Source organism: Echinops telfairi, unplaced genomic scaffold (genome assembly GCF_000313985.2).
Source record: "Echinops telfairi isolate 266 unplaced genomic scaffold, ASM31398v2 ScPeMD7_12;HRSCAF=54, whole genome shotgun sequence".
NCBI lineage: Eukaryota > Metazoa > Chordata > Mammalia > Afrosoricida > Tenrecidae > Echinops > Echinops telfairi.
This window is the reverse complement of record NW_022103909.1, coordinates 2119930-2133891: the sequence shown is the minus strand read 5'-3', so window position 1 is coordinate 2133891 and position 13962 is coordinate 2119930. Positions and strand designations below refer to the sequence as shown.

Here is a 13962-nt window from a genome sequence, read left to right as displayed (position 1 = left end):
CTACCAGGTCTCCCACACCCACCTCCCCACCAATTTGGATCGCTTGTTGTTCCCTTGTCCCTGGGTTTGTTATCCCCTTTTCTTCCCTTCCCCCCGTGATTATATTATTAAGGGAGAAACCCTGGTAGCATAGTGGTTACTCTTTGGGCTGCTAACTGTAAGGTGAGAAGTTTGAAACCATCCACTGCTCCTTGGGAGAAAGATGGGGCTTTCTACTCCTGGAAAGAGTTACGGTCTCAAACTCACAGGTTCCCAAACATATTTGGCTTATTGCCTGCCCCCTTTTCAGAAAAAAGAAAATAATCACTCAGAGAGCCCTGGCAAACTCCAGGGTACAGTATAGGCATTTGCTTTTTGTAGCCCCCTGGATTGTTCCAGTGCCCCCCAGGGGCGTTTCCCACTTTGGGGAACACTGGGCCTTAGATGATCAGAGAACAGAGGATTGTTTTCAAGCACTGAGAGTGAAAATCAATCGTTCTGGAACCATGGCCTTAGTCACCTCTGGTCCTAGAACTGAAGTCACCTCTGTGGCTCAATTTTCAGCCAAATAATAGACCTAGAAGGTGGACAATACTTAAGAGTCGCCAACCATTGGAGATTAGAGGTTAGCATTTGCCCAGAGACAGTCCAGAGGCAAAAAGGGCTAAAAAACAAGACTGGAAATGGGAAACAGGAAGTGAGCTGAGAAATGTTAACATTGTAGAGCTTGCAATTAATGACATGAAACAAAATGTATATATACAATTGAGTGGAAAACAGATTTTCTCTGGAAACCTTTAACCAATTCACAATAAAAAGTCAAATAAAAAATTATTCTGAGTTTTTATCTTGCTGGATGCCCATCATCCCAACTTTCCCTCCAATTTCTCCCATTTGTCATGGGAATGGCCACTTTGTGACTGGTCCACCCCTGTATTTTGGAAACAATAACTTGTGTTATACACTCATAGGTGAGAAGGAGTTTTGTCCCGGAATGGGATTTGGACTTGGAGTCTGTCTGAGACTTTCGGCATGCTATGAGGGGTGCTCACAGGGGCGGTTCTACCCTGGACTATAGGGTAGCTGTGAGTCGAAATCAACTCAATGGCAGTGAGGTTTTTATGATGGGATAAACGTGTTTCACATGTGGCAAGGACATGGATTTGGGGCACAAAGGGTAGAATGGCATGGATTGAATTGTGTCCCCTCAAAATATGTTGTCAGTTTGTTTGAGCAATGATTCTTATGTGTTTTCGAAGTTGTGAAATGACACAATTTGGGATTTATATAGTGTGTTAGGTTTGACTAGAGAAACAAATCCAGAGACACTCATATGTACAAGAAAGAGTTTTAGACAAAAGAGCAATATATTGAGAAAACATCCCAGCCCTGTCCAGATCAAGACTATAAGTGTGATATTAGCCCATATGTCAATATCAGTCTATAAATTCCTCTTCAGACTCACACAACATATGCAATGATGCTGAATACAGGAAGATCACAGGCCAGTGGGTGGAAAGTCTTGTGGATCTAGTGGCAGTGTAAGCATCTTAGTGCTTGCGTGGGTCTCCATGTGGCTCCTTCAGATCCAAGGCTCTGGCTCCATCAGCATAGTTGCATGTGGCTTGTCAACAGGAATGACTGGCAGCGAGTGAGTCTGGCCTCCAGTGAGCTATTTATCTCTGTTGTGCCTCCAAATGCGGTCATCAGCTGTGACCTGATTGACAGGCTGGACTCCACTCCTTCACAAGTTGACAGGAGATTATGTAACTGCCACATATAGGTACTCAATCATCCCCTATAAAGGTGGTCTGATAGGATCAGCCAATCAATTGTCAGGGGACTAAGGTGGGATGCAACACCTTGATTCAGATCACAGCTCTGAGCTGAAGTAAGGGATGTTTCCCAGGAGTGTGACGTGGATCACCACTGTATTTTATCTTTCTAGAACTTCTTATTGTGAATTAGGTGAAGGTTTACAGAACAGATCCTAGTTTTACATCCAACAATCCGTACACATTCTAATTCAACTCGTTTATTGCAGTCCTTTCAAAGTGCCGTGGCTTATGTCCCTCCCGCCCTGTGCTTGTTGCCATTCTTCCTCCTCTCCTAACCCTCTGACCTTTGTCCTTGGGTGAGTGCTGCTCTTTTGATCTTCAATGGTTGATTATTCTAGCTCAGAGGCGAGTTCAGTCCTGGGGTTTCCATCAGTCTTTATATGACCAGTAAGCCTGGCCTCATTTATGATTTTGAGTTTTATTCCATATTTTTTTGTCTCCCTCTAACCAGGACCTTCTAATGTCATCCTTTTCAGAGCAGTTGATAGGGGTCACTGAACACCATCTAATTCTTCTGGTCTCAGGGCGGGGGTGACTGATGTTTGCGTGGTCCATTAATCCATTGAACTGAGTGGTTTCCACGCGTTTTTCAGTTTTCATCACTCTTCTGGATGGGGAAAGACCAAAAGCGCCCCGTGGATGGCTGCTCCAAAGAGGCGAAGACCCAGCTTCTACTCACCAAATGGGGATGGAGACCATGGACTTGTGAACTGTGTCATGGCAGTTGACATTGTGTCCCCGTCACCTTTTATCTTACAAGAAATGAGAGGTGAGAAGGAACCACCTAGAAAGAGCAGAGGACAGAGCCAGTCCTTTGGACCTGCGATCCCTGTGTCGAGACGTTCTGAGACCCAGTGGGAGATGGACGCCAGGACACATGGAGCTCTCCAAGGCGTGCTGGGCACATAGCTGTTGAAAGGAGACCAGCACTTTTTCCGAGAGCATCACAGTGAGAAAGTCTTCGCCCAGAGCTGCTGCCCTGTCTTTGAGTTTCTAGCCGCCTAGGCAGTGAGAGGATACATTTCTCTATGCTAAAGCCATTCGTTTGTGGCATTTCTGTTACAGAAGACTCGGTAACTGAGACAGTTACTGGGGAAAGGAATGAGTAAAAGTTCTCTAAAGCATGAGACTCTTATTCAACCCATGACTCCCCAGCTAGCCATGCAACTCCTGGGAGTTGCCTTCTCCTGCCTTCCCTCCCAGTGAGTGTTTACCTCTTGTTCCTGGGAGCACAAAGCCTAATAAACTACTGGTGTCTAGGTTGATTCCCAGACCTAATAATGTCTGGGATTACGTGGGTCTGGGAATCAATATTGATGCCAGGCGTTAAGTATCAGACTATACAGCTTCTTCTGAGGAACAGAGTGAAAGAGGTCTCTCAGAGCACAAGCATAGAACAAGGAGGCGGGAGCCCAAACAAACCGAAACAGAGCCATAAGCTAACCAAGCCAGAATAGATGTTATTCAGTTGCTAAGAACCAGGATAATCAAGCCAGAATAGATGTTATTCAGTTGCTAAGAACCAGGAGGGGAACACACACACACACACACACATACATACATACATACATACACTCTCAATTAAATACAATTCATTGAAATTGTATTCTAAAGGCATGGCGATCTCAGCGTATGTGGGAAAAAGTCTAACCAAGCCATGTCAAGAGAGCACGTGTCTGTAAGATAAACCGAAGTTAACAGAAGATCGGTCAGCCTGGCTCCTCCTCAGAGGAGACAGTATCTAATGATCTACTCTTAGAATTTAGCTCCTAGGACTGGAATTCCTTATTCTCTGTGCCAGCCCTAGGAGTTAAATCAATTCTGAGTAGACTAATTCATCCACTCGCTCATTCTGTCGCTAACCCGGCCATGCATTCCAGGGCAGGTGGTGAGCTTTCTTTGATCTGAGTCTGTCTCTCCCGTCACATGTTCCATTAGGAGTTAAAGGTTGTTTGAACCACATGCTCTCCGAGGACATCTGGCCTAACTGCCGTGGAGTTGCTGGACTACTTGTAATCTGAGGGTGGTTAATCATTTTTCATAAGCATTCATTTCTTTAAAATGTAAAAGGTTTGTTGACACGGGATTTCCCCCTCCTGTCGGTGCAGACCGCATTTTCAAAGTGGAAGCATGCAGAAAACGAGGCTCTAATGTGCACGCCTGCTTGGCGCCCCGCTAACACGCCAACCCACGGTGGGGTATTGAGAGGCAGGGCCTGCGTTGTGCGCTTTGGTGCATCCTGTTTACTCTGGATTATCAGGTTTCTGCTGTTTTCTGAATGTCTTACCCAGTCTGTCAATATTGTCCTTCAGATTGCCGGAATACAGGGACCGGATAAGGTTCTTGCCATGAATTCTACATAGAGAGGACTAGCTAATGAAGGTCGCCTCACGGGGTGGTGAGCTACCAGTGTCTAAACCCCAGAAACTGGAGCAGCCGTCCTGTTGTCACCAGGCCCACAGGGACCACAGGGCAGAGGACAGGAGATGTCCATCTCCACCCAATTGTACTGGCTTTCGGCCCAATTTTCGGCTACTGCCAGAATAGTAGTCTTCTAAGCCCCAGCCTTCTCTCTAGACAATTTGACTGTTTTGTAAATCAGGATAAACAATTTGATTCCCAGATGGGACTGTCCACCCTAGATCAACAACGTACTCATGCAGGCCATGGACAGGCCTTCCCCCTGCTCCGTGGGGCCTCCAGCAGGTCGTGTGCAGATGATGAAGTGTCACATTTTAGTGCACTTTCCCACGTCAGCTGTGCACCGGCGGCAGCACTTTTTAAAAAAAAAAACTTTTAATTGTGAATTGGGTGGTTTACTGAGCAGATGTTTTCCATTCAGCAATTCATACACATTTTGTTTCATGTCCTTGATTACAATCTCCACACTGTAACATCACTTATCCCACTTCCTGTTTCCTGTTTCCGCTCCTCTTTCTTTCCCAGCCCTTTTGAACTCTATCCGTGGGCTAATGCTCCCCATTGACTTCAAAGGCTGATTACTCTAAGGTGTGTATTAGACCTCCCTAATATTGTTTTCAACTTGCAGGCCTGGCTATGGTTTGGCTCAAAATTGAGCTCCAGGGGTGAGTTCATTTCCAGACCTACAGGGTGACTATAAGCCACAATTTTTTTGGGGGGGGGAAACCAATGATCTGACTAGTAAGCTTGACCTTTATGATTTGGGGATTGTTACACACACCCACACACACACCCCATATACACTTTATCCAGGGTTTGTTACACACACACCCACACACACCTTACACACTTTATCCAGGGTTTGTTACACACACACCCACACACCCCTTACACACTTTATCCAGGGTTTGTTATACACACACACCCCTTACACACTTTATCCAGGATCTTCTAATGTGATCCCATCTTAGGTGCCTAAGTCTGCCACTGGAAATTCTAAGAAGTCTTCTTTGGCATTGCCAAAGAGGACGAGTTTCCTGTGGGAGCTGCGGTGCAGGCAGGGGAAACTCAACAGATGAAAGGTTTGAACCAGGTTTTGCCAAATGAATGTGGGAGGGGCATTGCAAGCAGATCATGGGGAGTCTTGGATAATTCCATGTCAGGGAATGGGGCCAACATACTCTGGTCTTATAAACTTGGCTTAGAACTTTGTAAAACCCCAGTCTTCATCATGGGTCTCTTCGAACCCACCGATAAATCCGGCCGCATCTGCTCGCTGCTCCCCATCCTGTCTTGAGAGACCATATCTATCCCTGTCCCAATCTTTGCGCCTCTAGTACCTAGGACAGTGGGTGGCCGAGCAGGAGCTCCAGAAATGCTGACTGGCTGAATGGGTGGAGGTTGCCATCTTCACTTGTTACCCCCAGAAAGTTGAGCAGAGATGCAGAGTAAACAGATAGACAGGACTTGAATCCAGTACTTTTGACTCCAAATTTCACGCCGTCCTCACTGTTGCATCCTCTTACCCTGTCCGTTTCCTTGGCACTTCATTTCTTCATCTTTTCCATCCCTAGGATCAGGTTCCAAACATCAGATAGCTAGATAGCGCTCTAAACTATCACCCCTTCCAGGTTAGTGGGCGGAGGGCCATGCAGTAAGGCATCTAGACTGAGAGGGGCAACTTGTGGGAGTTAGGGGCCCCCTAGAGTTAGGGCCAGGAGGGAGGCTGAGCAAAGGCTCAGAGACGGAACTGAATCTTTCTGAAGCTGGGGGAGAACTGATAACCAGGCCTCAGTAGAAAACAGCATGCCGGCTGGAGCAACCCCCACCCCAGCGCACTCACTGAGACTCCAGAGTCAGAATCATACTTTATTTATCAATCTGGTTCTGTTTGTTTTAGTTTGAAGTCTTGCAAAACGAGTGGTAAATCAAAGGCTTGTTCACCCTCCTCTGAGTCTGTGTGGTTACATGTCTCCGTGTGGACAAGTATGTTTAGATGCTTTTTTTTCAAATAATCATTATAGCCCCATTTTAATTAATATGTGTCCATAAAGTTTTACTATTCAAGCAAATGTAAGAGCTGAATTAAATATCCCTGAGTGTAACACTCTATTCTCCCAAGCCTGCTTCCTTCCCTCCCTCCCACAGCTGTTCTTCGGCCTCTATTAATACTAGGTCTTCAGAGACCTCCACCAGTATGCAGACTCTGTGAGCTTAGGTCTCACGTCCCCTGACCACCCTGACCCCAAAGGCCTGCTGGGAAGCTTCTCTGGGGAGCTGGGGTGGGGTGAGGCGTGTCTTGGCAATTTCTCTTCAGAGTTGCGTTTCACTTGGGGATGCCTGCAAAACAAACATGGTTGTATGAGATGCTGACCTGACCGCCCACCAAGCACACAAAACCCAAATGCTCACTGCCCTCGGGCCAAGGCTGACTCATAGCCTAGAGGACAGGGTAGAACTGCCCTGTGGGTTCCTGAGCTTAGAAAGTCTTATCTTCCTCCTGGCCTTGCTGTCAGGAGTCCAAAGTGTAACCCACTATGCCACCACGGCTCCTACCAATCACACACGGCCTTAAACTTTCATTTGCTTCTAACCAAATGATATGTCAGGTAATGCCACTGGCCTCCTGCGAGGGAGGGGTGTGAAACCGGGTGGTGGGATTATTGTGAGGGCGCTGCTGCAGCTATTCACCATTTCTTTTTTGAGGAGTCTCAATCTTGCCAGCCCCCCCCCCCCCCACTGGTTCCCTTACCTCTCCTTGAGGCTCAGCTGCTGGGGTGCCGCCCTCCCCGGCAACCGCAGAGTCTTGACATGGAAGACCGTGGCCCTGCGAAAGGAAGGGTCCTGTGAGAGGCAGCACAGTCTCTCTCTCTCTCTCTCTGCTTATGAAGGGTTCTCTGCCTCACAGCTTACAAGGGGGCGTCACAGCCTGAGGAAACGGCCATGGACTGCTGGCAGCCCCTTGTACACTACAAAGAGCACACACACAATGCTGCTTTCATTAGTATCTGAAGGCATCAGGGGAAGGTCACGTCACCCCTATTTGCAAATGAAGAGCCCCAGGCTTGCTGGGCAGGAAACCAGGTCTTAGGACTCCAGAGTCATTTCCACGAGGAGTTCAGACACCACGTGACTACTGGTGTGCCAGTTCTGTATGTATCTCCATGCGGGAGTGGGTGAGGGCATAAATACGGGTCTAAAACCACTGCCTACCACTTTTAGACTCACCTGCCTCAAGAACGCACCGCAGCCCTCACACTTGACAGGCAGTGTTTCTGGGGGGAGAGGCCTAGGTTTGGAGAGGAGCCCAAGGTGTGGAAAGCCTGTCTGGGCACTGCTATGCCGGGGGTGGGGAACCTTGGTATTCTAAGGTTTAGAACCAATTAAACTTAAAAAGACAGAGAATCCATGTTACAAAATTCGTCACTGCAGAGCAGAACCGGTTTCTAACAGTGTGACGCAGACTCCAGAAGCAAATTCAGTACCATCGGGGTGACGAGGACACAGCGCCCTGTAGGGCAGGGGTCACTGCCCCTTGGGGGTCCAAGCCCGCGCCTCTGTACAGGAGCCTCGGCTTGTACTTTCTGGTATTTTTCCTACCCTTCTCCCTCCCTTCTCCACCTTTTGAATTGCTCGAAGGTAATAAGAGCTCCTCCCACAAATGTAATCAAAACCTTCATTCTCTCTCAAGTGATTCAAATGCTAAGCAAGAACAGATTCTTTTTCTAGTTAATATTTATCCAGTTTTATATGGAAGCATCTATAATTTGGAGAGACGCACGGTTTCCAAGGCATCTGCATCTTGCATATTTGTAGGACAGAGGCTTTGGAGCATGGGTCCCACGGTGGATGGGCTAAGGTCTAGAACGCTCTATTGAGTTGCTGAATGACACAGCAGGGGCAAATGTCTTTGTAGCTGATGACCAAAGCAACCGCATCAGAAAGGCTGGGATTGGGGAGATGTTATAAATCTCAAATCCAAGGAGATGGTGTAAGCTGGTAGGGGGTTGTGCCCTGTACCTTTTTTCCAGGGTGGGCAGCATCACTAGACTGTTCCCCACGAAGGGCAGACAGTAGGTTGGCCCCCCTGCCCCTTCTTTTGAATTACTCCAGGTACCAGAGCAAATATCACAACACCCGCAGGAGTCAACCAGCGGCAACTGATTGCCGGCTCCATGCAACAGTCATTACATCGTCACACTCAGACTAATTGGGTACTACCCATACCTTTGGCTTTACCTTCTTAGTGCAGAAAATTCATAAGTGGCTACATTTCACCTACTCAAATGTCTGCATTGGCTCTGTGTTTCTGCACCTTGTTCACACGCCCGGCTATCTCCCTCAGACTACCAGCTGCAGACCAGAAACCAGCCAAGGAGCAATATCTCTTGCTCCGTTAGGGCCCTCAGTGTCCCAGGTGAATGAATCCAGGCTTCAGGCTCAGTCATGTTAGGGACTTGCATCTTAGTACCTCAGGGGAGCCAGCTGAGGGGAGCTCGCTGTTCGCGTCTTTGTCCTCTATCTTCCCTGGCTCACCAGGCTCCGGAATACCCTGTGGGTCAAAATGGAGAGTGGAGGCTCAAGTCCAGAAGCTGCACACCGTTCCTGTTAATCTCCTCTCCGTTAGCAGGAGGCTCCCAAGGTTGCCTGGGCAATCTCCATCAGGTTCAGGGCGTAGTCGGGGTGTGATTTGACGGACTGGAAATCTCGCACCTTTCTTTTAACTTTCTCCTTGGCCTCCTTCATTGCCCCAATGTCACCTTCACTGACTGCCCTGTTTAAAATGGCAAGCCGCTCCCTGAGCCCTCCCCAACCTAACTTTTCTCATCTCCATCACTACTCAATTGTGATCTTCTGTACTCGGGTTCCGTTCAGAGTCCTCCATTAGATTGTGAAGGCAGGCAGGGAGTTTGGTTTTTTTCAGGTTCATATCCCTACTGTCTAGGAAAGTAGCCGACCCATCGCGGAGACTCAGTAAGTCATGGTAGAAGGAATGAATGAATCCTGGCGCTTCTAGTCAGATGTCTCACCATAATCCCTTCGACGTTACCAACGGCATACCCGACTGTGGTCAAGCAGCCGTAGCTCTGAACATCAAGGAAGGAGAACTTTGTCCTAAGGTGGCCCTCTAGTTTTTGAGCTAATGGTTGAACCAATCCAAAATGTGCCCTGTCCCCCCTGCCCCTCTAGCTTTTACCACTGGGGCCTCGTCCGGCCCTCTGGAATCCCACAGGGAGCCCCTTCCTGTCATTTGAATCGGACTTGATGTCTACATCTTTCCCCAGCTGGCTGCTCTCCAGTGCGTGGGTATCTCTAGTTTAACCTGACCCTTTTCGCATCCACACGCCAGATAGCTTGCCCTGCCTCTCTCAGTTCCTGCCTCTAGACCTTTCTCATCCAAGAGGCACAGTGGGAAATCTGATGGTTCCAGTTCTCCGGGCTCTGTGTCCCACAGCCGCGGCAGGACAAACAGGGCGACAGCACCCCCAGCCCGCTCCATCAGTCGGGAAAGCTTAGGAGCACGCCCGTGGTTAGTTCTTTCTATTGGAAATGCCCAGAAGTTGAGGTTCAAGAAATTAATTAGTAAGAAGCTTATAATAACAATAACAACAGCATACTAATAAAAATAAGCCTTCTGAAGAAGCCAGTTACTCTAAGAGATCACTAAAGTTATTGCTATAAAAATGTGAAGCCATCCCCGGGGCCGAGATGGGGTTCGGGTGAACCTCTCTGAAACGTACTGTTCCGTATGCTGGGTCTGTCTCAACTACAGCCCCACAGGAGAGGCTAACACCGCCCTGCAGGAGCAGGCACGTGCTCCAGGAGCAGATGGCCAGCCAATCGCTTGCCCATGATGTCACCAGAATTCCTGGAGAGACTATGACACAGCGACATCAAGTCCTTTCCACTGAGGGCACCCTGGGTGGAGGAAAGCTGGCCCGCAGGGACGCTGTGAAAGGGTTGTGGATGCCACTGAGACGAGATGCAGGCTCACCTGAGAGGCCCTCAAGGTGGACGAGGCAGTGGGAAGTTCTGCTGCTTCCAGGCTGTCGGGGGCTCCCTTCGCCATGGTCTCCGAAGTTCGTCTGGGCTTCTCGGGGGGCTCTGGCTCAGGAGATGCCTGGGTAGAGGCCCGAGGACTGGGGGTCTCAGCCCCCAAGGAGGCCCTGGGGCTGCTGGGTGAACCCCCTGGAGGGGCAGTCGAGCTGGAGGACATGTTGCCGGAGGAGAGCCTGGGGCTGGGAGTGGCTCTGGGTGGGGGCGGCCTGCTGGGGGGCGCCGAGGTCCTCGAGAGGGAGGCTCTCTTCTTTGGCTGCTCAGCCCCTTCACTTGCCGGGCGGGCTCGGAGGACGACTTCTGGAGGAGACGGCGGAGGCTGCCCGGCTGGGGCCAGGAATTCTCTGTCTGGCGATGGAGGTGGGGAGCTGGAGAAGACGTCTTCCTGGGATTCGCCACCCTCGATGGGCGGAGAGGCCTGGGCTGGGGCTGGGCCATTGCAGGCTGGCAGAGGCTCCTCTTCGTCCGAGGTGCTCGCTTCGGCCTCGCTCCCCTCCGTTTCCTCATCTGGTAAGGGCTCTTCTTCCATCTCCGAGTTGTCTGCTCCCGGGGTTGGGTCCGCCAGCTTTTCTTCGGCTGCCGAGAAGGACTCCCCCTCGCTCTTCAAGGAAAAGGTGGAGGGGCTGGTCGGGGAGGTGACCGAAGTGGAGGTCGCAGACGTTCGCACCGGGGAGGAGATGACTACAGAGCGCCGGCTGCTGCTAAAGAGGGAAGGAAGGGGTTTCCGAATCAGGAGACGAGACATTCAAAAATGAAACGGAGATGCCCACTTGTCATAAAGCCAAATCAAATGACGTTAGAAAATATCTGTGTGGATGCCATCATGCTTATGTTACAAAGCGAAGGGGGAAGGCTACCAAGTCTTGTCACAGCATGACCTCGATCATGTGAAAATATGTAAAGGAAAAGGTACTAGAGAAAACAAAGCATGTGCTCTTTGTGGAAGGCATCCTGGGGGCAGTGTTGAGTATGAACTGGATTACTAACCGTCAGGTCAGAGGTTCAAACCCACCAGACACCCCATGAGAAAAAGAGGAGGGAGTCTGCTCCCATAAATTTACAAAACCTGGGAAATCCCAGAGAGCAGCGGTTCTCCACCTTCCTCATGCCACCACCCTTTAATACAGTTGCTCATGTTGTGATCTCCCAACCATAACATCATTTTCGTTGCTACTTCATAACTGTCAGTTTGCTACTGTTATGAATCGGACTTCTGTGAAAGAGTCGTTCCACCCCCCAAAGGGTCGCGACCCACAGGTTGAGAACCACTGCCATAGAAGGTCACTGTGAGTCGGAATTCCCTGGATGGCGGTGGGTTTTGTAGGAATCAACTACGCGGCAGAGGGTGAGCCTGCTCAACTTCCTGACTTCCAGACGTGTTCTGACATTGATCGAGTAGCAATTACGTGTGGAGCGCTGCCATGGCCGCCTTTAGGAGAGTGAATTTCTCTTACGTACGTCTACCGACTGACTGAGAAAACCCCAAATATTTAGTCTAGAGCATAAGTTCCCACTCGTATTTGGCCCACGGTTCATTTTCAGGGGGAAAAACAATCTCAGTCCCCCTCCCCTCTACATTATTAAACTGTTGTACTCTAGCCCATAATTTAGGATGGAGTGTAGGTATCTGCTTTTGCAGCGCCCCCTGGATCAGCCCAGGCCCCCGGGGGAGGGCATCACCCACTTTGGGAGACACTGCTCTAAAGGTAACTAAGGGCTAATTCTGAGTGCCAGGATGGGAAGGAGAAATAGGAATGTGTACTGTGGGGTAAGCTGTATGGAAGGAAGGAAGAGAGAGGTCACTCCTCATGAAGAGTGACAGCCTGGGAAGCCCCGGGAGCTGATCTGCCCTGTCCTACAGGGTGGCCTGAGTTTGCTAGGACATTAGCCTGCTGGGAGTGAGGCCGCTGAGAAGGCCGCCATCTTCTCATCTGGGTGATTTCTACTCTAGGTTTCTGGGACTATAATCTTCATGGGAGCAGACAGCCTCATCATCTTTTCTCATGAGCAGCTGGTGGATTTGAACCTGTCAACCTGGCAGTTATCAGTCTAACACTAAACAGTACTCCCAGGGCTCAGGACACAGCAAGATAAAAAGGCTGAATTTCCCGATAGGTTTCTGGGAGGGTTCACTGTAAGGAGTAGTTAAGCTGGGCAGAATGGACAGAACTCTGGCTTCAATGCGGGGAAAGGCAAAATAGAGCTTTTGTAGAGGCAAAAAAAAAAAAAAAAAGAAATTAATCGAAGAATGCTACACTGGCCCTTTTAATATAAAAGTATAGCTGCTAATCCCAAGGTTGGCGATTCAAACCCACTAGCCACTCCGAGAGAGAAAGATGAAGCTTTCTGCTTCTGTAAAGACTGATAGCCTTCAAAACCCTGTGCAGGATCACTTGATGGTAGTAGGTTTTTTGGGTTTATCTGTTCTGGAACGATTTGTAGCCTGAGAACCCCAACAGGGCAGCTCTACTCTGCCTTATAGGGTTGTTGTGACTCAGAATTGACTCAGTGGAGGTAGGTTTAGTGGGTTTTGGGCCTGATGGTTACAGGAGTGGTACAATCAACTGTGAGGCCAATTCTTTCTTCAGGTCCAAGCTTGGTGTCGCCCCTCCTTGAAGCCTTCCCTGTCTCTGAACCTTATGATTACTTAGCCCTCTCAAGTATGCTCGTCTCATCGGGCCCTGGTTTATCCAAGCTCACATTGTTCCTCGTCTTCGGAGGCCATCTTCCATTCTTCCAACTTTCTGGAAATCCCTTTAGGGGAAGGACATCTATTTTTGGACCCTGAGCTACCGGAAAAACTCGCAGCAACCTGACAAAGACAGAGGAGAACTGCCCTGGGACTTTCAAGGCTGTAACGCTGACAGGAGCAGAGAGCCGCATCTTTCTCCCACGGAGCGGCTGGTGGTTTCAAACTGTTGACCTTGCGGTTAGCTGACCAACTCGTAACCCACTATTAGGCCAGCTTGTGCCTAGCAGGGACTTAATCCAATTTCCTAAACAAGAGCTTTCCAATGAGAAAGTGGTCAGATTCTGAGGGGCCGGTGAGTGAGTGAGTTGCTGAAGTCGGACTGAAGCATGAAGACAAGAGACACCACAGAAAACAAAACCATCACCAATACAACAACAACAACAACAACAACAACAAGGGTCCAAGGCAAACCAGAACAGCCTGGGAAGAGGTATTTGGATTTGCACCCGAGTATCCTAAGAACTCGTGCAAATCAATTGAAACACACGCGCATGAGACCAGTATAAACAAGTAACTCATAGGACCTTGAATTCGTAACATGAAAAGACGCCGGCGCTAACTAGAAACTGGTGACATGAATTAACAATGACAAAAAAAATTCCAGCTCATCCCCACTAACTTGGAAGAAGGAAGAGGTCTGACAACATCGCCTGGCGTAGGACTGCGGGACAGTTGGGGCTCTGACTCACTGCTGAGGAGCTGGACTTTCAAGTAGTCACCACGGAAGGCGATTGGTTAGGGGGCACAGTTTTGGCTTCACTGGAAAACTGGAGGTTGACAGTTTGAAGCTACTCATGGGTACCAAGAAAGAAAGGCCTGGTGATTTGCTTCTGTTAAGAGTATTAAAAAAACAACACCACTCGCCGCCGCCGAGTGGATTCTGACTCATAACCACTCTGTAGGGCAAGTAGAACT

At 49.1% G+C, this 13962-nt stretch overlaps 1 protein-coding gene across 1 annotated transcript in view; it reads right to left on the bottom strand.

Annotated features, from left to right (window-relative positions):
* Positions 1 to 6094: 6094 nt before the first annotated feature.
* Positions 6095 to 13962, bottom strand: part of BIN2 (bridging integrator 2) — a gene marked incomplete at its 5' end in the record, with an annotated part of 34542 nt that continues 26674 nt past the window's right edge. The window contains 4 exons of the mRNA XM_045287224.1: positions 6095 to 6578; positions 6991 to 7065; positions 8710 to 8790; positions 10234 to 10996. Coding sequence (XP_045143159.1) covers positions 6552 to 6578; positions 6991 to 7065; positions 8710 to 8790; positions 10234 to 10996 — 946 coding nt within the window. The remainder of the gene's footprint in view (positions 6579 to 6990; positions 7066 to 8709; positions 8791 to 10233; positions 10997 to 13962) is intronic.